This window comes from Lepus europaeus, chromosome 20 (genome assembly GCF_033115175.1).
Source record: "Lepus europaeus isolate LE1 chromosome 20, mLepTim1.pri, whole genome shotgun sequence".
NCBI lineage: Eukaryota > Metazoa > Chordata > Mammalia > Lagomorpha > Leporidae > Lepus > Lepus europaeus.
In genome coordinates this window covers 53929473-53950955 of record NC_084846.1, presented here as the reverse complement: position 1 = coordinate 53950955, position 21483 = coordinate 53929473, and the positions used below count along the sequence as shown (strand labels likewise).

General features: G+C 38.2%; 1 protein-coding gene across 1 annotated transcript in view; it reads right to left on the bottom strand.

Moving 5' to 3' along the window:
* The window catches only part of CALCR (calcitonin receptor), a 47780-nt gene extending 36039 nt beyond the window's left edge, over positions 1–11741 (bottom strand). Inside the window, exons 1-3 of the mRNA XM_062178596.1 lie at positions 11652–11741; positions 4767–4920; positions 1616–1726 (exon numbers count right to left, since the gene is read on the bottom strand). Coding sequence (XP_062034580.1) covers positions 1616–1726; positions 4767–4920; positions 11652–11702 — 316 coding nt within the window. The 5' untranslated portion in view covers positions 11703–11741. The remainder of the gene's footprint in view (positions 1–1615; positions 1727–4766; positions 4921–11651) is intronic.
* Positions 11742–21483: the final 9742 nt, after the last annotated feature.

Sequence of the window (21483 nt, the reverse complement as noted above, 5' to 3'; positions counted from 1 at the left end):
GAAACCCGGTTCCTGGATCTGGGCTGCTAACACCCCCTCCCCAACCCCACCCTGAAGTACCCTTCCTTGTTCCCAGTATCAGTCACATCTGAGGCTGGGCTCTGGCTCCCACTGGCACAGCTACTTAATGCACTTGGTTGAGCCTCCCTGGTCCTGGCCACCTTCTCATTGGGATTTATTTCATTGTTGACTACACAGTTTCATCTTGGCTGCACATTTATTCACATGTAAAACTTTCAAAAGTCCTGATCTCCAAACAAATTAGATCAGAATCCAGGGGGGGGGGGGGGCTATTCAGCATTAGGAATCTCAATCTCAATCTCAATCTCTCTCTCTCTCTCTCTGTCTCTCTGTCTCTCTGTCTCTCTCTCTCTCAATCTCTCTCTCTCTCTCTCTCTCTCTCTCAATCTCTCAATCTCTCAATCTCTCAATCTCTCAATCTCTCCATTTATAGTTTCCCAGCCAAGCTGAGAATCACTCACTGTGTACATCTGCCTGCTCTCTGGATTGGGGCTGTCACACAACCTACCCAAGTTCCTGTGTGTGGTTGCTGAGCACACACCATGGGGAAGCCTCCAACTGCAGACCTCCCATGGGTCTGCATCCCTGATGAGCCTGAGATGCACAACTTTACCCCCCTCACTGCTCACTCCACTCAGAATCTCATACTCTACTACACCTTCACCTTGCTGGAGAACCCCAGTCTAGCTCCTAACAAAACCAGTATGGCCACCTGGATCCTCAAGGAATACGGAGTCCGCTCTTCAATGTTCTAGAAGTATTTCAACTTGTACAAGTTTGTACACAGATTGAGAAATACTATTCCACAAATGACTTTCTAGACTGCTGTGCTTGATTATATAGAGAAGGTCAGGTATTAGCTGTAAAGTCTTGACTAAATTCACTTGCAGTTCTGTGTCCAACTTAGTGAGTTTAACATGAGAAAACATGTGTGAAAATATTTTGAAAAAGTGATATTGAAAGAAAAGCATTCCTTTATAACTTCCACAACTCAAGTCAATTTGGGACCACTCACTTACATAACAGACATCTGTCCCAGTCAACCCAGGCACAGAACTGGGTGTTGGTATGACCAATCACTGTGGTATTTATCTTTCTTACCAAATGAATTTTAAAATCTGCTACTGGAACAGAAATGGTATATCAAGAGTTACACCTTCTTTATTTTCCATTAAGCATGACAGTTGAATTTAATTTTCAAGGTTATTTAAAGTTTTCATTGTACATGTTATGCCAGCACAGTATAAACAAATTCAAGGTCAAGTATTTGCATATGACAAATATGAGACAATTAAAAACATTTTAAAAGCCCCACATTTAAATAAGGCTATTCACAAGGTTTTTTAAAAAAACAAATTTTATAAACCAAAATTTGATAACAATATGCACAGCTGAGCAGCAATATAATTCTAAAACTAAGGACAACGGGCCATGTCTGTACGACTGAATAATATCTGAATTACAGAACACCTTCAGAATGTGCTAAAATGTGGAGTATGATTAGGTAGGTACATTTTATATTTGATTTTCTTTTCAGAAACATGGAAACTCTGCAAGCTTCATAGGAAAAACAAAGTGGAAATCAATACTATACCTGTTGGATCAAAGTCTGGAAAATAATCTGGGCAGTACTGGAAGCTCAGGACTCCAGCCGGAGTGTCGTCCCAGCACATCCATCCATCCCAGGTCCGGTTGCAGTAGGGACCTGTCCGTGGAGAAGCAAATGAATATTGAAGGCATGTGGATTTAACAGCAGAAGAGGATCCCAGACATCTTACAGGTAGGTGAACCATCTATTTCGCTCATTGCCCACATTTCAAACCAAGTCATTTATTTTGGAAACAAAGTTTCAAATAGCCTTAGCATATCTCCCATGAAATGATCTCACTGGATAACAAGCAGTTTTCAGGACCTACTTTGTAAGAAGTTTCAAACTGTGCTTCTCAAAGAGCAAGCAACCCTAACGATTATGTTTCACTCTGCTATTTCTTAAATAGTAAGTGAGGTAACTCTGGGGTATAGGTTGGATATTAATCAAGTGGGTTTTGAGATTTGTGCTAAGTTGTAATTTCCCAACACTTTATCCTTTAAACTAAATTGGATTTGGTTTAATAGGTCTTGCAGTTGCTGTAAGAGGTGCTGTTTTTACATCATTATGGACAGAAGGATCTGAAGAATGATCCTATAAGACAATATTGACAAAACTGATGACAATTACTTATTCAGTACCTTGAAAAAAATTTCAAGGGTGGGGATATTGTTAAAAGATTTTGCAACATTTATCAAGGGTGGGGATATTGTTAAAAGATTTTGCAACATTTATCAGCATTTTGCATTTGATCACTTATTAATATTAATGAGAAAACTAATTCTATATGTTATTTATTTTATTCGGAAACAATGAAATCCAGGAACTGACAAAAGGTCCCTGAATTTTCTCCAGGGAATTTGTCCTTGGCAGTCTGGTTCTTACAACCAAATATTTTATTTGGAGTCCAGGTTTAAACTAAACAAGAGACTTTAAAAGTTGTCAAAAAATAGTGGAATCCTCAACAGGATTTCACAGCTCATAGACACTGAGCATATGTTCTTCTGGGACTTTCCACTTGGGCACGGAGACAGCGAAAAACAGCAGCAAAATGAAGGCGTCCACTTCACCTGCACTAATGGAATTTACACCTTTGTAGGAGTTTCTCTGTTTGCTCTTGTTGCACATGCTCTATGTATTCACTCTTTCCTCCAAAAACATTCCTTTAAAATACGAGTATAGTTCAGAACATTTGTGGAAAATGGAGCGAAAAGATAAATATATTTTGGTACAAAAATGTTCAGATACATGCTGAGTATTTTCATAATGAACATTTTGAAAACCCCTCATATATCCAGAAATGGTACAAAGGGACTGTTGTGAAAGTGTATGTGATTTCAGCCCTGGATAGAGGCTTGCCTTGAAAAGCTGAAATGGCTTTGGAACACTCGGACCTACTACTGCCTTCAGAGGAATTGCTTGTACAGTTCTATTTTAATCTAAGGGTGAGGTCATTGCTCCAAATTCTGAATGGACAAGCATTTGCAGGTAGTTAATGAATCATATATTTTAGAATTATACTTTGTTACTGAATAAAAGAATACCCAGTTTGATCATGTATGTATTAATCAACACTGCTTCCAAGTGCTTTCCTGCTGGTTTCAAAACTAAATCTAACCTAAAACATCAAGATTTGCCTCAATAACAGAATACAGAAGAATGAGCAAGAGTGTTGGAAGGCAGTCCAGGCAACACAAAAGTTCACTGCAATAAGCCAGTCTCCAAAAGACAAACATCATAGGTTTTCCTTGATTTGTGATAACTAATACACAGACAAAAAAATGAAATCTATACGACATTTTGAGATTTGATGATTGTTTACAGCTCTTTCCTATACTCTTGAGGAAAAGTGGCTTTTCTAGTTACTATTTTGAATTGAATTATTTATTCAGTGAAGGGTTAAACTTACTATTATAAACTGAAAGTTCATCATTGTAAAATTAAAAGAAAAAAATAAGAAAGGAAGGAGGAGGTGGGGTGGGAGCATAGGCAGGCAGGAGAGTATGATGGGAGTATCATTAGGCTCTTAAACCTGTATATATGAAATACATGAAATTTGTTCACCTTATATAAATAAAAACTTTTTAAAAAGTTCAATTCTCCAAGTTGGCCAAGATCTAAGTGAAAGAGACTGAACTCACTTGGTTTCTGAAAATACCAGTTCAGTTCTCTTTTTTCACTTTTTCCCTATTAATGTGCTATTAATACCAAGAGAAAAGATTCAGTGCAGTTCATGGATATCATTCTAAGAATATAAAGGTATTCTCGTCCCCTCCCAGCCTGTTTTTTTTTTTTTTTCTTGTCTCATTTACTTTAGAGAAATCCTTTGGGTACAGCTGCATCCAATGCCTTTTCAGTTCTTGATAAACACTGAAATGATGCAAACTGAAGAATAATATGTAGCCATCTTTCCATGGACTTGCTGCTTGTTGCAAAGGAAATGCTAAAAGTAGGAATTACAAATTAAGACTTGAACTATTTGAAAGGAAACCATGTGTGGTTACAGAATATACTTGGCCATTTGCTCTCTACTGAGTAGGGCCGTCTTTAAATGGGTTAAGGGCCAGAGAGAACATAATGGATGTTGCCATGCTTGGCCATCACATCTTCCTGTCATGTTCCTCTGGGTCGTCTCCAGGGAGTAGTATATGCTTAGCCCTGAACACATTTGGGCAGTCACACTAAGCATTCTAGAGAAGGTAAGAGATAAACAATGTCTGCCTAGGAGGTATCTATCTCTACTTCTCTTGAAAAGGGGGAAGAAATGGCATGGGTTGCCAGCCAATTGACAGTTAAGGGCAGATACTGCCTAACTGACCCAATCCTACAGGATTTTCACAGGTTCTACCTCAGGCAAGCTTTCTGCTCACAATTCCCTCTTCCCCTTCCTCACCAAGTCCTGTCTTCCTCCTGCTCGCTGGGTGTGAATATGGACTTATTGCAGTAATTTTATCATGAGAGAAGACATTAGCCAGACGGAAGGCAGATGAACCTGAGCATTGGAAGCAGGCATTTCTGCTGCTTGAGATAAACACACCTACCATCGTGTGAAAACCACAGGCATATTACATTTAAATTATTCAACACGTTTTTACCCATGGAAGAAAACAAGTCTCACTGATGTTTCAGACAGGTCCACACGCATCCTTCTCTTTACCTTCTCCTTGGTACGGAGGTAGCTGTTCCATTCGGTCATAGCATTTGTACTGTGCATCCATCAGCTTCTTGCGTCCTATGACGTACAGAAATGGCTCAGGTTCAACTGTTGGATGGGTGTCATTTGAAGAGGCAGGGTTAACTGGCATTGGTTGCTGTGTTAAAAAGGAAAATCAGTCACTTACAGAGAAGAGGAATGCATGAGCATTAAATGAGCCAATCAAAACATGGAAAACATTAATTTTTTTCTTTAAGCAAGCAATATTTATTTATGCCTCCATGGAGAATGTCTTTTTGCTTCATAACCATAGATTATATTTACATTTCATCAACAAATTACACTTATAAATTTAGTATTTGTGTTATTTTCCATTTACTGTTAAAAATACATAACACCCACACATACTCATGTAACTCTTTATCATCTACAGATGATTTGAATTTTATTATCCTTGTAAAGTTTAGAGTAAACAAAGAAAATAATCTAATTTCCAAAAAAAAAAATTACCAGTATTACATTAACTTTGTCTTGTTTGGAACTCTAAAGAATCATAGGTCAAGTTATTAAGCATAGACAAAACATAGTAAATATGCTTTTTCTTTAATTTTTTTTCAGCTAAAATTTATTTGTGTTTGGATTGTGTACACTGCCAGAAATATACCCTATTTATTTCACAGAGGACACAAAATGTGTTTTCTGCCTCTGATAATCGATTTTAATCTCTTTAAATTGGTTTTGTGAGCACTTGTAGCATTTTTGCTACAGATTGACATTAGTTCTTTGAGTTTCAGTTAATCATCATCACCATTACAGAGCTCTTTCAGAGTAGATATGTGTGTGTGAAAAAAAATACTGTCTGACATACGGTCCTTTCTAACCCATATTTATATAGATTTAAAATTTCTTTTGTGGCTGTGACTGATGTTCTTGGTGATGCTCATAAATCTGTGATATTTTGAAGTCAATGTTGTGTACAGAGATTTTCTTGGGGGGATAAAAAACCTTCCAACCTCAGCCTGCTCTAGTTTTCCTTCTGATGTAGGAATATTGCTTGCTCTCTACTATACCCATTGAAATACACACTAATTTGGCCTCAATCTATCAACATTGTTCCGAGATTGATGTTTTCCCAAGTGTATTTCTGGCAGTAATAGTGTTATGTTCTTTTGTACGTTATCCACCGTACCTAACACAAAAATCGTGCTAAATTGACCTGTCTACCCAGGCTAATCCTGGTGGAGTCTCAGTGTTCTCCGGTATACCTCACTGTGTATGTTCAATGTAACAGCATATCACTAATCGCTACATGATATAGTATACAACACAACCACAATTCAGAGGTGGGAGAGAGGACGGAGCAAAGAGAGCCAGGAAGGGCTACAGAGTCAATGCAGAATCTGGACTGGACCTTGGGTACAGGTGTTGTCTGAATCAGCAGAGAGGAGAAGGAAGACTTTCATAAGGGAAGGAATGGGATGCACAGAAGTCCAGAGACTGGAATTGGCACCTGTGAGACTGGCAGGGAACCACCTTGTAGAGTAACCATACGGAATAAATGGCGTCAGGGAGGGCCGGGTTACGCGGAGCCTTGAATGCTTGAAAGAAAGGAAGAAAGGGAAGGGAAAAGGCAAGGGAGGGAAAGAAGTAAAACTCCTTTTGTCACTTTGAACAGGCTAGAAAACTTTCTAGCCTGCAATTCCTCATTTGTTAAATGAGAATAGCAATATTAATATTTATCCTTTATGGATGACATAAGGATAAAAAAAAAAAAAACCAAGAAAACAAAGTGCCTGAGATATGAATGGCTCAGTACCCTTCAGTTAATACTGAAAAGTGATATTAAAATAAACATGCTTTCCAGATTTTTGATCAGTGAAGGTTGTGAAAGGAGAATTTTAGAAAAACTCAGGCGGGAGCCATCAGAAGTCCACAGGTGAAAATCGGGGAGGACAGCCAAGAAGTTGACACCTGGACTAGATCACCCTATGTGGGAACAAATAATAAAAACAAGGTGGTGTATCTGAATGTAAAACACAGAGAACAGTAACAATCAAAAAGTCCAGATATTTAATTTATATAATTGGGAAAAGGTTGGTAGTGCCCTAGGAAAGGGGAGGTGCTGGGGAAGGCAAACCTAATTAGGATGGAGAAGGCAAGTTCTGTTTTGGAGAGGCCAGCAAACCATCTCAGCAGAGATGACTAACAAAGGAGAGCGACGCGTACTACCCTTAGACTACTACTGCTGTAACTCTAAATGTCACAACTTTAAATGTGTACAGTAGTTCTGATTGTCATGCCTTGTGAATGTTATAGCAGGAAAGGAAGGAGGGAGGCGGGAAAAGAGGGGGGTTAGAGGGGAGGGAGAGAGGGAGAGAGGGAGGAAGAGAGGGAGAGAGAGAGGGAGAGGGAGAAGGAGAGGGAGAGAGAGAGAGAGAGAGAGAAATGAATCCACACAAATGACTTCAAAATATGCAAATCCTTGAGCAGTGTAGCTGAAGACAACTCTGTTGCCACTTTGCTCTTTTGCCCACCGGCTTTCAGACCCATCGGCTGGCAATATGATGATCCAAACATTGTTAGATGCAGAAGACACAGTCCTGTGCTCACAGAGCTTACACGCTAGCAAGCAGACCACTAGTTCCCTGACAATAGCAATTGTGAACAACAAAGAATCATCGTCAGCCATAAAATTCTCAGATACTCAGTTAGGAATTGGAACATGGTTTAAGAAATTTAAAGAAAAGTATTTTGAAGAGATTCTATGTTAAGGCCTCTTTTTATGTTTAATTAGATGATATTTGTATAAATGCGTATGTGTTTGTGTTTCAAAATTCAACTAAATATCTTGAAATGCCAAAGTAGGGAAAGATCCTGATGCTCTCACAATAGAGAGAGTAATAGTTGGTTTAGTGTATGTATACGCTTTAGATTCTTCTTTTGTAGCTGTATTCTTAGAATCTGCAGTTGATATGAGAATTATCAAGACAAACGTTCAATTTCTGGGCCATATTCCTACCATCTTCAAATTAAGTTAGAATATTATCTCTCTCTTGTATAGCATCACATATAAACCATCTGTGCCACTTGTACTATGTAATTTGGACATGAGGGACTATTTCGCACAGGTTGGCTTTCTTTACAAAAGTATCATTATGAGTTTTATCTTTACATGGCTGACAACTAATTAAGAACTGTTCCTGGGATTTCATGGAAGCCATTGGGAAATAGTATGTGCAAGGACAGCAAGTGAAAAACTCTACACTTGGGTTTTCAATCATATCTTTATTTGGTTATTGCAGTTTTAACATCAGTCACAGTGGAGATATGGTCATCTGGGTAAGAGTAGGAATAGTTCAAGCCGATGACAGTAGCTTCCATCTTATCATTCTTGCAATATTGAAACAAACTCCAGTGAACTTGGTTGAAAGCCCTGTTCAATAGAGGATGTTTCAACACTGAAGGAATGGGAAATCAGAACCTCTGCTGTTAGGAGAGCCACAGTCAGCTGAGCCCACTTCTGGTCTTGACCACATTTGAGCACTGAGGATGGAATTCAACCAGTGGTAGCTGAAATGTCTCCGTGACTTTCTTCCTAAAATAATGTACACATTGGAGCATCCTTTTTATAGATAGATAACATAAATATATAAATACATACAACTTCAATTACAGAATTAATAGTGCTTAAAATAATATACAAACTGCATAGAGTTCATAAACACATTAAACATTTTGCTGACAATTTCATGCAAACAAAAAATGCTAGTTAAGTGGTATTGGTTTCATCAATGAAGAGGCAAAATAAAACCATTAGTGATTATATATTAAAAAAAACACTACCAAGCAATGTAAAAGACATACATATTCCACTTACCAAGTGGAATACTGTATATGAGTCTATACTGTTTATTTGAGGATTTAAATAAATATATGATTCTGTGCTCAAAGATAGAAATGAGACATGGGGGGCATATTGCTTGCATGAATAAAGATGAGTTCAGTGTTTCACATGCAAACCATCTATGTGATTCTTCTACAAACAAACACTCGTTGTCCTTTGTAGCAGTTTAGCCACCGTATATGTGATGTCACCCCTAAAGGTTCAAGTGAATGGCACCACACATACGACCACCAAGCTGCCACCAACAGGTAGTCAAGCAGCACAAACATCACACTGGTTCTTTTGCACAATACATACTTTAAGTGCCTTCCACATACCAGGCACTGTTCTACTTTCTGGAAATTCAACAGTGAACAAGACTGACAAGGTCCCTGCTCTCATGGAGCTTACAGACTAGACAGCTTCATCTGCATTAATCATGTACTCCTGAGGAAAACCATTGGATTTCAAATTACCATGTGCTTTGGAAATTCCTTACTTTTACGTAAGACAGTAAATCTGCTATTGGGTTACAGGTGGTTTCTAGAGGCACAAAGAAGAGTTACAGAATGGTCCTTTTGGAACTTTGACAAATGGCCAATCACTTCTTAGGTTCAAGCCCACTGACTGTGCCGTTCAGACGTATGCTAATATGCTATAGACTGCTCTAAACGAATGAGAATCCAGAATCCACAAATGGATGTAACCAACAGGATTTCTATGTCACTATCCTTAATACAGTCATGATACTACTGGTTAGAATTACTTGTGGTGTCCATGTACTTACACTTCCAAATACCACAGGGATAAAATGTAACTTTGTAAAATATTAGCTCTGGATCTTGCTGTAGGTGCCCTGTATACATCCTGGGGAAAGACAGCTACGGAAACAAACAATACTACCAAAACTGTCATCATCATGAGCGTGTTTTGGTGCTCTCTGTGCCCAACCACTGCTCTGAGCCTGTTGTATTACCTCTGAGCAGGGACAGGAAATGAGTAATTTGTGATAATGGAGAAGACTAATGAGAAGTGAGGGCTGAAACTGATCATCATAGGCCACCTGGACATCAAATCAATAGAATTTAATAAATATACTGTTTTTTTACAATAATATGTTGTCTAAAAATCATATTTGAGATTAATTATAAGAACATTGTCATTTTAAAAATTTGCCTTTTCTTTGATGAGCATCACTGCAGAACATTTCCAATTCTTTGAAGGAAATTGGTGTGTTAAATTCTGTCTTATGAACAAGTTCTCTAAATTAAATATGTTATTCAAATAAAGCCAGAGAGGCACATTTCTCTCTGTCACAGCAAAGGCAGCACATAGGCATTTAAGTGCTCTGTTTAGTTAGGTTAGCTGCTATGGGCTGTCCACAAACCAAAAAAATAAACCAACCAAAAAAAGCATTCTGTTCATGGCCCATGGAAATCTACGCACTTTGTCAGTATTTGAATTATTATTATATATTATAATATATAATTATTATATTATATACTAAGTGAAAGCTTTGACTGTGAATGACTTTAGTTTAATATACCAACAATTATCTATAGTCTTCATAGTAAAAAAAGGTGATTAGACAATTCTGTTTTGTTAGTATTTAGTGGTTTCTTTAGGTTTTCTTCTATTATGCCAATATAATTATTTGCTTTATTAAACAGTTATTCAGAAATATTCATATGTACTCTAACATTTAATTTTATTTGAACTATAAGAAATAACAATATAAATTTATGAATAATGTACGTCAATATTTCTGCATCTATAGTATATAAAACTTTGGCATTTATTGAGAAATTAAAATATTCTATTAGTTTACATAATTTTCTTGTTTAAGTATTTTTGTTATATTTCAAATGGCATAAAGTAACCCACATTTCTAAATACTGGATTCGTTTTAGAAAATTATACTGTAATTTATATAAAGAAAAACATAAGTTAAAATATGATAGTCTGAGATAATAAAATGAATCTATGCCTTTATCTATATAGGTGTAAAAGGGTTGCATTAACAATCATTCCCATATGCTACTTATGTGATTATCACATTACAAAATAAAAATTCCCTTACAAATTAAATTAACATTTGTGGAACAGCAGTGAGGTTTTTTCTTGAATAATGTAAAGAGAAACAGTTTAGGTGGAACCCTAAGCCTATCCCTACACATGAATGAGTAACGGAAATTCTAGAACCCTATGTAAGCTTTGCTTGGGTCAGTTTCACAATACAAGATACTGAGTGGTCTTCACTGTCAGCTGTAATTCATTGGCAAATATTATTTTGATGTGATCAAAAGGATGAGGATCAAGATAACTACAAACTGAGTCAAGTAAAATTTACTCATCTCCCTTTCACGTACTTTTGAATTTGATGTGATGAGGGTGGGTTAAAAATGTTGACATAAGTAAACAGGCATTTGATAGTGTTTTCTCAAATAATTATACTTGTAACTAGTTAAATCCTTTAGGAATAAAACAATATAAATTACATTAATTGAACATTATCTTAAAAGCTGGAGAAAGGGTTCTGGAATGATAGTGGAATATAAAGATAGAGAAATACATTTGAAATCAGTAATAAGACTGAGTACAGATATTGAAAAGTCCTCCAGAAACTATGATTCAAATCCACATGTCAAACACACAGAAAAACAAAAAACATTTTATCCAAGAACAAAAGACATTTTATCCAAGAACATCATTAACCATCTATGTTAACTTCCATAACAATATGAGGATTTCTCAGATCAATACTAAATTTCCGTAAACAAACAAGGTTCAAATTTCTGGGTAAACCATAACACATATTTAAATTAGTGAAAGTGTAGAGGGGAGATTTGTTGATAAAATAGTAAGGAAAACTATAGTTTTGAGGAAATTAGCTTTGGCTTACGGGGAATAATGCGTTCCCAGCAAATGTTCCACCACACCCCGACCATCCTTCCTTACTCAGCATTTTTAATTAAAGTGACTCAGAATAATTTTGTCTTACTCACATGTAGAAGAAGGAACAGTGCAAAGCACCGCCACGTAAGAGTGAACTTCATTTTTGGTTTCTGAAGATCTCTCTTTGTCCTAGAAAAATATGAAAGTAACAAAGATTTAAATTACTGTAGCTCTAATCTCAACTGTGGCTTGTTCTCTCCTTTCCATTTGGCTTGGATAAGATGAATGTCCCCAGACACCCTAAATGAAATGCAGGGAAGAATTATGTACTTGTAATGCCAATGCAGTCACAGGTTCCATTGTCCTTCTTGCCAATAAGATTTGTTCATAAGACTCTCCTATAAGAAATTTTGGAGCTACCCTTGCCCATCAAAAGGGAAATACAGGAATTCTAAGGATTCAAGAATAATCCATGTTGACTTCAATGAGCATGTATTATCAACAGAACTGCTGACATTGGCAATAGTGACATCTAAAAAGTCACCTCACTGGATATGAACAAACACAAATCCTTTGAGAAGGATTTTTTTTGTTTGTTTGTTATATAGTTATTTTTTTATTTAATAAATGTGAATTTACAAAGTGCAACTTTTGTATTGTTGTGGTTCCCCCCCCCCAACCTCCCTCCATCCCATGGCCCTCCTCTCTCCCACTCCCTCTCCCATCCTGTCCTTCATCGAGTTTCATTTTCAATTACCTTCATGTACTGAAGATCAACTTAGTATATACTAAGCAAGGATTTCAACAGGCTGCATTCACACAACCGCACAGGTATAGGGTATTGTTTGACTAGTAGTGTTGTTTTTGTTTCATAGTAAAACACATTAAGGACAGAGATCCTACGTGGGGAGCATGTACCCAGTGACTCCCGTTGTTGATTTAACAATTGGCACTCTTATTTATGACGTCAGCAATCACCTGAGACTCTTGCTATGAGCTGTCTAGGCTATGGAAGCCCCTTGAGTTCACCGACTCTGAACTTGTTTAGTCAAGGCCGTATCACAGCCGAGTTTCCTTCCTCCCTTTGGAGAAAGGTGCCTCTCTCCTTGATGGCCTGCTCCTTCTGCTGGGGTGAGAAGGATTAATAGTTCAGCCCAGCATGCCATTTAAGCAGTGGACATTTGGCTTAGTGGTAAAAATGTCAATTAAGATGCCTAAATCTCATACCAGAGTACCCAGGTTTGGTGCTGGGCTCTAGCTCCTGACTCCATGTTCCTGCTAAATCAGACACTAGAAGGTGGTAGTGATGGCTCAGGTAATGGTCCATGCTACTCACGTGGAAGACTTGAACTGAGTTCCTAGTCCCAGTCTTACGCCTCGGACCAACCCTGGTTGGTGCAGACATTTGCAGCTGAAATAGTGGATAGAAGCTCTGTCTTACCCTGTCTCTCTCTGACTCTTGAATGAATAAGGTAGTTAACTAATCAATGTCAACTGTAAAAATAGTCTTATTTAGAGCTTTGAGTATTTTCTTTCCAATAACTATTTCTTGAAGGTTCAAGTTGCTGTTACAAAAAAAAAAAAAAAATTTCTTTAGCAAGGATTGAGTATGTCCCCTAACTACTCACCATTCCTACTCAAGAACACAACAGAATAGGATGCTTTGCCACAAGTATCAGTTTGTCATTACTCTGCAAATAATATTATACAGGGTGACAATTTAACCTATATTTCTTTTTGTTAGTAGGATTGGTGTGAAACCATATTTCAACTATGGATTTGTGGTTACGACTGTATGGTAGGTCACGTCGCTGCTTCTTGCACTACTAATTGTGTCACAGATTCTATATATTCAGCTAGGGATCTACAATGTGTACCCAATATACTTGCCCTCTAAAGAGCAAATTATATTTCATCTATTTATCAGTATGGTGGAAATGGTGTCATCTTATGTGCTGATCATTATTCATTGTTTCTGATTCACTTCCAGTCTACACAGTAAATTAAAAACACAAATATACACCTAAAACATGCTAAGGTGCATTGGGATGTAAATATGGGTGAGCTGGGTGAGGAATGGTTCCATGGCAAGCAGCTGAGCACATGTTGGGTAGACAGGGTAGGGACGAATGATACAAGATGTGGTAAAACAGACTAGGTAAGAAGTTAAAGAAAATTACATACATAAGGAGCTTCTTTCGAGAAGCCAGATAACTGACTGGAGGAGGGTGGGATGGGGAAGTAGGGCAGATTTACACCTTGAGATACAATTTGAAACTTCATTAGTATTTTTGCAAAATGAAGACCTAGTAGGCAAAGCCAGCAGACAAAAACAATATATGGATATTAGAGACTTTAGGGTCACTTAAGAATAATGAATACAATAGTTTGATTTAGCTGGAGTATAGAGCCTCTCAGAATGTGGAAATAAAGTTAGCAAATCAGATGTTGTGTGTTTAGGAAGTTTACTACCCAAGCCACTCTTTGAGCACTTTGTATGCACACATTCTCACAACCTTACTTGATGTTAAATCCCTTTTAGATAATTATCTATGTCTCTGGCATCTCACACGATTGATTACATATGATTATTACTATTATTGATAATGATGGTGATTTGTGAGCTAATAAATTAAATGAAACTGAGAACTATGACGTTTACAATTGCATCCTTACCACACCACATTAGCAAACTGAATGTATCATTTTCCTTATCTGGTTTCTTGCATTTACCATAGCAGTGACTTGTACAATTATTCATAAATTGTCTGAATGCAAAACTAGGAAACAACCTTCCTTGATTTCACCCACTTCTTCATTGCCACATCTGGTCTCCAGACTCTCTGACTGTATCTTCATTTTGTTATCTTCTTGAGAAGGTCCACGCCTCTCCACACTTGATCTCAGCCACAAGGCAGAGAAGCGAATAGACACCTCTCCATCATGGTTCTTGTCCAGACCCTGCCAGGATCCTGCCTCCAGAACAGTTTCCCTGCTTCTGGTCTTGATCTACAACATATATATTTTCCATACCAAATGAGTATAATTATGTCCTTCTTTGACAATTCCCTACAATCTAAGTAAATGCACTAAAATACTTGGTTAGGAGAGTAATATAGTATCTTATATGTCATATATATATATATATATATATATGCACTCTTATAGTATCAAATGCTGATATGATTATGGAGAGAAACAAAGAGAAATTAAAACTATCTCCTGGGTTTCTAGCCTGGTAAAAGGATAGAGAGTAAAGAAATTCAGAAGCAGGAAATAAGGAGAGGCGGTGGAGCTCTGATAGTTAAGTATTATAAGTAAGTTAAGTAGAAGATAAGTAGTTATGTTAAGCTAAGTAGTTAAGCTAAGTAGTTATGTTAAGCTAAGTAGTTAAGTAAGTCATGATTAAGTAGTGGTGTTAAGTTTATTGATAAGTGTAGTAAATAGTATAGACTGATAAGTATATTGATACTGATAAGTGTATTGACCTCAATGAGCATGCCGATGAGTAGTGTGATAAAAAAACAAAAAAACAAAACCTGGTCCTGGTGTGTAAGCAATAAAATCTCATTGGAAAGACAGTCTTGTGTCCTGGTGTTCCTTTCTTCCCCATGACTGACAAGTTGTACGTCGCACTTGCTACTGTAGAGCTGCGTGATAGTAGGCGCTCGCGATAGACCTCAAAGAGAAGGTCATTGTGACCTGAGGCTTAGAGTGTGAAAGTTAGGTCCAAGTAGAAAGGACATCAGACAAATGGCAGTTAGTGGAGATAAAATGCAGCCTTGGAAACATTCAATTTGGAACAAAAACAGGTGTGACAGATGACCAGTGATGAGACAGTCACCTGGTAAGCAGGGAAGATGAGGCTTAACTTTACATCAGATTATTTGTTTACCTGCTTCCTAATGAAGACTCTTCTCCCCAACAAAGACTTTGATCACCCTTGCACTTTTAGATCCTAGAAAAGAGCCTGGAACTTCGTCAATGCTCAGTAAAGCCTGCTTGCTTGGGTTATGGGATATATGGGGGCAGAAGCTAGGGAATGACAATCTGGGAATCTAGTAGGACCAGAAGAATTTGTCTTTTAAAAAAGCCCTCTTTGTTGTGCCAAGGAATTTTAATTTCTGCTTCTGCATCTATGATTGCTCTAGTGTGTGGCAAAGAGCCTCTATGCCAGTATCCTACCTGCAGAATGATGAGGAACTTACACAAGGGAAGCATATGGACCCCCTGCACCTTCTTGGCAGTCTGATAACTTAGGGTAGTGTTTTCCAGTGTATCTTCTAGTCACTTTTCAAACAAAAACTCCTGTGGGAGGTCTGTAGCTAAACCAGACCACTGTGGTGCTGAAAACCTAACTACGGAGGCTGATTTAGAACACACAGGTGAAACCATTGCCAGAGGTCCCACTTCTGGTGGGACAGCAGACTGCACACTGCTCTAGATGCACAAGCGGGCACTCACCACTAATCTCTCTCTAGAAGGTTGCATTCCTGGGTGGCAAGAGTGGGCCGCTCAGTAGGAATCATTCTTCCTGAGAGTCTAAATCACTAATTCAATGATAATGACTGAATATAATAATCACCACTTAAGGGGAAGAAATTTCCTTGCAAAGTATGGTTATATTATTTTTATTTTATGTGAATGAAATGACAATGTCTGAAAACAGTATCTATTTTCATAGATCAGCATTTCTAACTGTGTGTTTCATAGAAGAGTAGCAATCCCATGAGAAGCAGTATAAAGCAGTTACCATGACCAAATAAGATAAGGAAATTATGCACTTCCAATAGTCTTCTTAAAGATTTCCTACAGACATTAACACTTTAAACTCTAATTTGGGGGCCAGCGCTGTGGTACAGCGGGTTAACTCCCTGGCCTGCAGCCCTGGCATCCCATAGGGGCTACCAGGTCTGGTCCTGGCTGCTCTACTTCTGATCCAGCTCTCTGCTGTGGCCTGGGAAAGCAGTGGAGGAGAGCCCAGGTCCTTGGGCCCCTGCACCCACGTGGGAGACCCAGAGGAAGCTTCTGGCTCCTGGCTTCGGAAGGGCGCAGCTCCGGCCGTTGCAGCCAACTGGGAAGTGAACCAACGGATGGAAGACCTCTCTCTGCCTCTACTCTGTGTAACTCTGACTTTCAAATAAATAAATAAATCTTTAAAAAAATACTCTAATTCTCCTATACTAAAATAAGCATTTGACTTTTAACTCCTCATTCCCCAAATGTGCTTGATCAAGAAACGCTCACCATGTTTGTGGGTGATAACAATGAATAGCCCATCAATAAACTATACTTTGGGAAATGCTCTTTTCATTCATTGGCAATTTCCAATCTACCCTAGTTGATTAAGCCTCCAAGACATGAGAATGAGCTGCCCTTTTACTCAATAAGCCCTTTGTGGCTTCTCTGTGGAGCAAAAATGGAATCTCTGAGGTCTTCAACATCCCCTAGCCTTGTTAGAAAGCCAAAAGTTACAATAGGCATCTCATAGGTTTCTTTGCAGCATTATTTGTCAAGGACCTTTCTACCAGGACTGGCTGTGAAAACAAGGAGTAGGATGAGGTGGATGGGAAAAGAATAGGAAAAAGGAAGAGGCAGGCGTTGCTTAGAGACAATTGTGGGCTTTTGTCACCTAAGCTCTAGAATATGTTTAAGAATTAAACTGTGGCATTTCTAAGACAGCTCCATTTAATGTGTTCTGTTGGATGTACTGTGAGTGAGCAGGTAAGTGAATTTTGTGGACCACAAGGGAGGCTGTTTGGCTGCCTTGGCCATATCTGATGTGGACAACTCCTTGATTATATAACCCATTTGAAAGTCATTTTTCATTATGACAGCAACTAATTTGCCAAGGCCTAATGTTGTCACAAGCTCAGTTTATGTTGCCACATTAAGCAAAACAGAGTGACTTCCTGCCTCTCATCATGAGTTTAAACTGTCCATCTCAATCCAAGCTCTAAGTCTAGGAGATAAAAATTCTGGTACTCTCTGCATTGGAGAGCTACACTTAGTTAACAGCATGGCACACAGGTACAAAAAAGAATTCAGATGACAGATGATTAGAATAAAAATGATGCATACTGAGAGACAGAGACTTTTGACTTTTTTATGTCAATGACCTAACTTAGCCATGTAGTTTTTCATTAGAGTCAGGCTCACAAAACTATTACAGACTTAATCATTTCCACCTTACATTAGGTATGAACATTTAAAGTAGCATTTGATAATTACTATATTCATCTTTGCAAAAAATGCTATGAAATTCTACATGTGTTTTTCAATTTTGTCCTCTCAACAAAATATTGTAGATTCTCCTTGTATGCTCAGTTTTTGGATGAGCCAATGAAGACTCAAGGAGATCAGTTTCTATTCCTGCAACTATGGAGTGCATAAACTGGTGTTCTCACTACAGCTCCAAGACCCTTCTAATGCCTCAGAGTTGTTTTCCCAGCTACTAACCTACATCTTGAGGCCAAGGACTATGTCCTAATGATAGCCCTCACTACAAAGAGTCCAAGGCCTTTGACATCAGACATTGTATGTATGAAGGAAAGGGAGATGTAACAGTCACACTCTTCATATCTTTCCAGGGTTTCAAGGCCAGTGCAGGTCTTAAATCACTCCTGCTCTGTTCATCAATTCAATATAAGTAATTTTTCACTGTTATTTTTAAGCACAAAAATGATGTTTCTATTACCACTGCCTAAAAGTTAAAGGATCAAAAGCCAACAATTCAGGGATTACTGGTGGGAATAATTCAGCATGGACATATTTTTCTAGTTATTAAGGGAACAGTGATAGAAAGATACTATAAGGTGGTAGACTGGGGCCGGCGCTTGGCGCAGAGGATTAACACCCTGGCCTGAAGTGCTGGCATCCCATATGGGTGCCGGTTCTAATCCCGGCTGTTCCTCTTCCAATCCAGCTCTCTGCTATGGCCTGGGGAAGCAGTAGAAGATGGCCCAAGTCCTTGGGCCCCTGCACCCAATGGGAGACCCAGAAGAAGCTCCTGGCTCCTGGCTTCGGATTGGCGCAGCTCTGGCCATTGCGGCCATCTGGGGAGTGAACCAGCAGATGGAAGGATGGAAGACCAACCCCTCCCCACCCGCCTCACAACACTCTGTGTAACTCTGACTTTCAAATAAATAAATAAATCTTAAAAAAAAGGTGATAGACTAATCCAGGTTGAGACATTATAAATTATGTGACATATTTTTAAAAGTTACTGGTTTCATTTCCTTGAATATTTTCTACTCTGAAATCTATTTAAGTACTTGTAAACACAGTTATTACTTGGAAACAAAAAAGATTTTAAAATATATAAAATTAAACAATGATGAATGCTGGCTTGATGGAAGCTTTCAAAAAATATTTTACTTTTATTCTGGGCACCATAACCTGTTTAACAGAATAGTTATTATAAGGTGCAGTATAGAGCCTTGCTCATAGTAAGTGCTCAATAAATTTTTATTGAGTGAACCAAATGCTTTGGCCTTAAGCAGTTGGCAAGGCAACATTAATAAACGAGAAGATCTTAGAGAAATGGTTCAGAATCACTGGGAGTTCAAAAGTATGCCAATCCTCAAATTAATATTATTAATAACTAGCTTAAAATTGGCTAATTAAAACTAATCTGAGGATAAATGGAATTTGAATTGTCAGGAAGGCCTTTTTATTTGGAAAATCTACAATATTGCAATTCTCTATAGAGTCTTATATTCAATATTTGTTTATCAGCACTTTTGAGATCAGCTATGGCAAGTGTGGAACAAAGATTCATGGAGTTAGAATAAAAAAAATACTAGGGTAAGGAATAAAGGATTCATATTCTTAACCCAGAATAATCTCAAGCTCATTATATAACTCTTAAATATGTTCCTGTACCCTCTGGGCATCTATTTCATAGTTATAAAATCAGACAATTGAACCACAATTAAGGGTCCTTGTCATTCCAACACGTGCTATAATTTGAACTTCAATAAAATATAAAAAATGTATTGGTAAACAGGATAGCAATTTATAGATAATTATTGAGTTTACTTGATTTTCTAAGGAAAATAAGTGAAAATAGAATTTTCAACATTGTGTTCTCAAAAATACAATTCTTGTGAATACTCATTTTTTTTTTTATTTGACAGGCAGAGTTACAGAGAGAGAGAGAGAGAGAGAGGGGTCTTCCTTCCGTTGGTTCACTCCCCAAATGGCCACTATGGCCGGCACTACGCTGATCTGAAGCCAGGAGCCAGGCACTTCCTCCCGGTCTCCCATGCAGGTACAGGGGCCCAAGCACTTGGGCCATCCTCCACTGCACTCCCGGGCCACAGCACAGAGCTGGACTGGAAGAGGAGCAACCGGGACTAGAACCTGGTGTCCATATGGGATGCTGGCACTGCAGGCAGAGGATTAACCAAGTGAGCACAGCACCAGGCCCCAATGAATACTCATTTAATAACAAAAAAAGAGAAAGAGTTCATTGTAACAAAGATTGAGACATGTGGACTATCATATGCTCTTTTCTGGAAAATTCATAAATGTTTGGATACTCAAGGTTCTGAGAAGTGCTGCAACATTGGATTCTTTCAGTAAGTTCATTTCAATTAGCTGCTTTTTCTAATTGTATTTACTAATATTAATATGTAACAAATACTGAGATTGAATAGACAAGCTTCGTTAATAGTTGAATTCCACTGATTTCCATGAATGAAAGATATATTACTCTCTTGATTAGCAAAACAGGCTATAATAAAAGGCATATGTTGTAGACTTACTAGCTTTATTACATTGGAATAGGATTGATAGACTTTGTCATACTTGTCTAGCTTCTTGAAACTGTTGAAGATATGATTGATTTAAATGAGTGTTTCCCTCCCCCACAAATTTAGAGGTTTGAAAAGCATTCTCTTCTACACCAGAGACTACAGTGGCAGACAAACATGTTGACATTTTTAAGCCAAATTTTAAAATATTTACACAGTATTCAATTCCACACATACATAAAACTATTCCATAACTACCAATAGGAATTTTAAATGGTAGGATTAAGATAGAGTTCTACCAACCATAATATATTGTGTCCTTATACAAACATTGCTGAAAGAATCTTGGTATGGCTGATTTAATCAGATGCTGAAGCTGGAAGTTATCATAGAATTTAAATATCCTAAGCTTCTCATGTCTAGAGCTAATGAAAATGGGCTGAAATAATTTCTGTCACTTCTGTGGGAAAGTTAATGGAAGAGCTCTGGTCAAACCTCTATCCTAGATTTCAACTAACTGCATGTTCTTGTCAAGGATATCTTAGGATACAAATAATTTTTTTTTGACAGGCAGAGTTAGACAGTGAGAGAGAGAGAGAGAGAAAAAAAGGTCTTCCTTCCGTTGGTTCACCCCCAAAATGGCCGCTATGGCTGGTGCACTGTGCCGATCCGAAGCCAGGAGCCACCTGGTCTTCCATGCAGGTGCAGGGCCCAAGGACTTGAGCCATCCTCCACTGCACTCCCAGGCCACAGCAGAGAGCTGGACTGGAAGAGGAGCAACCGGCACAGAATCCGGCACCCCAACCGGGACTAGAACCTGGGGTGCCGGTGCCACAGGGGAAGGATTAGCCAAGTGAGCCATGGTGCCGGCCAGGATAGAAGGAACTTAAACTTGAGTTGAATTGTTAAATAGAGGCCTGTGGGACATTAAAATATTTAATGCTACTGAAACATCCACCAAGCACACATCTGCTGTCATTGTTTACGTTCCGTTTCTCCCCCACGACCTTGCTATCCATTGTGTATCTATCTTTCTAACTTGTGCTTGCTGTCACAGAGGAGGGATGGAATGAGGCAGGGGTCACTGTATTTATATATTCACTCATCAAAAATCTACTGAGTCAGATTCAGTACTTAGTCTTATGGAATCTTTATGCACTGCAGTGAATGCACAAGGGGGTGCTAT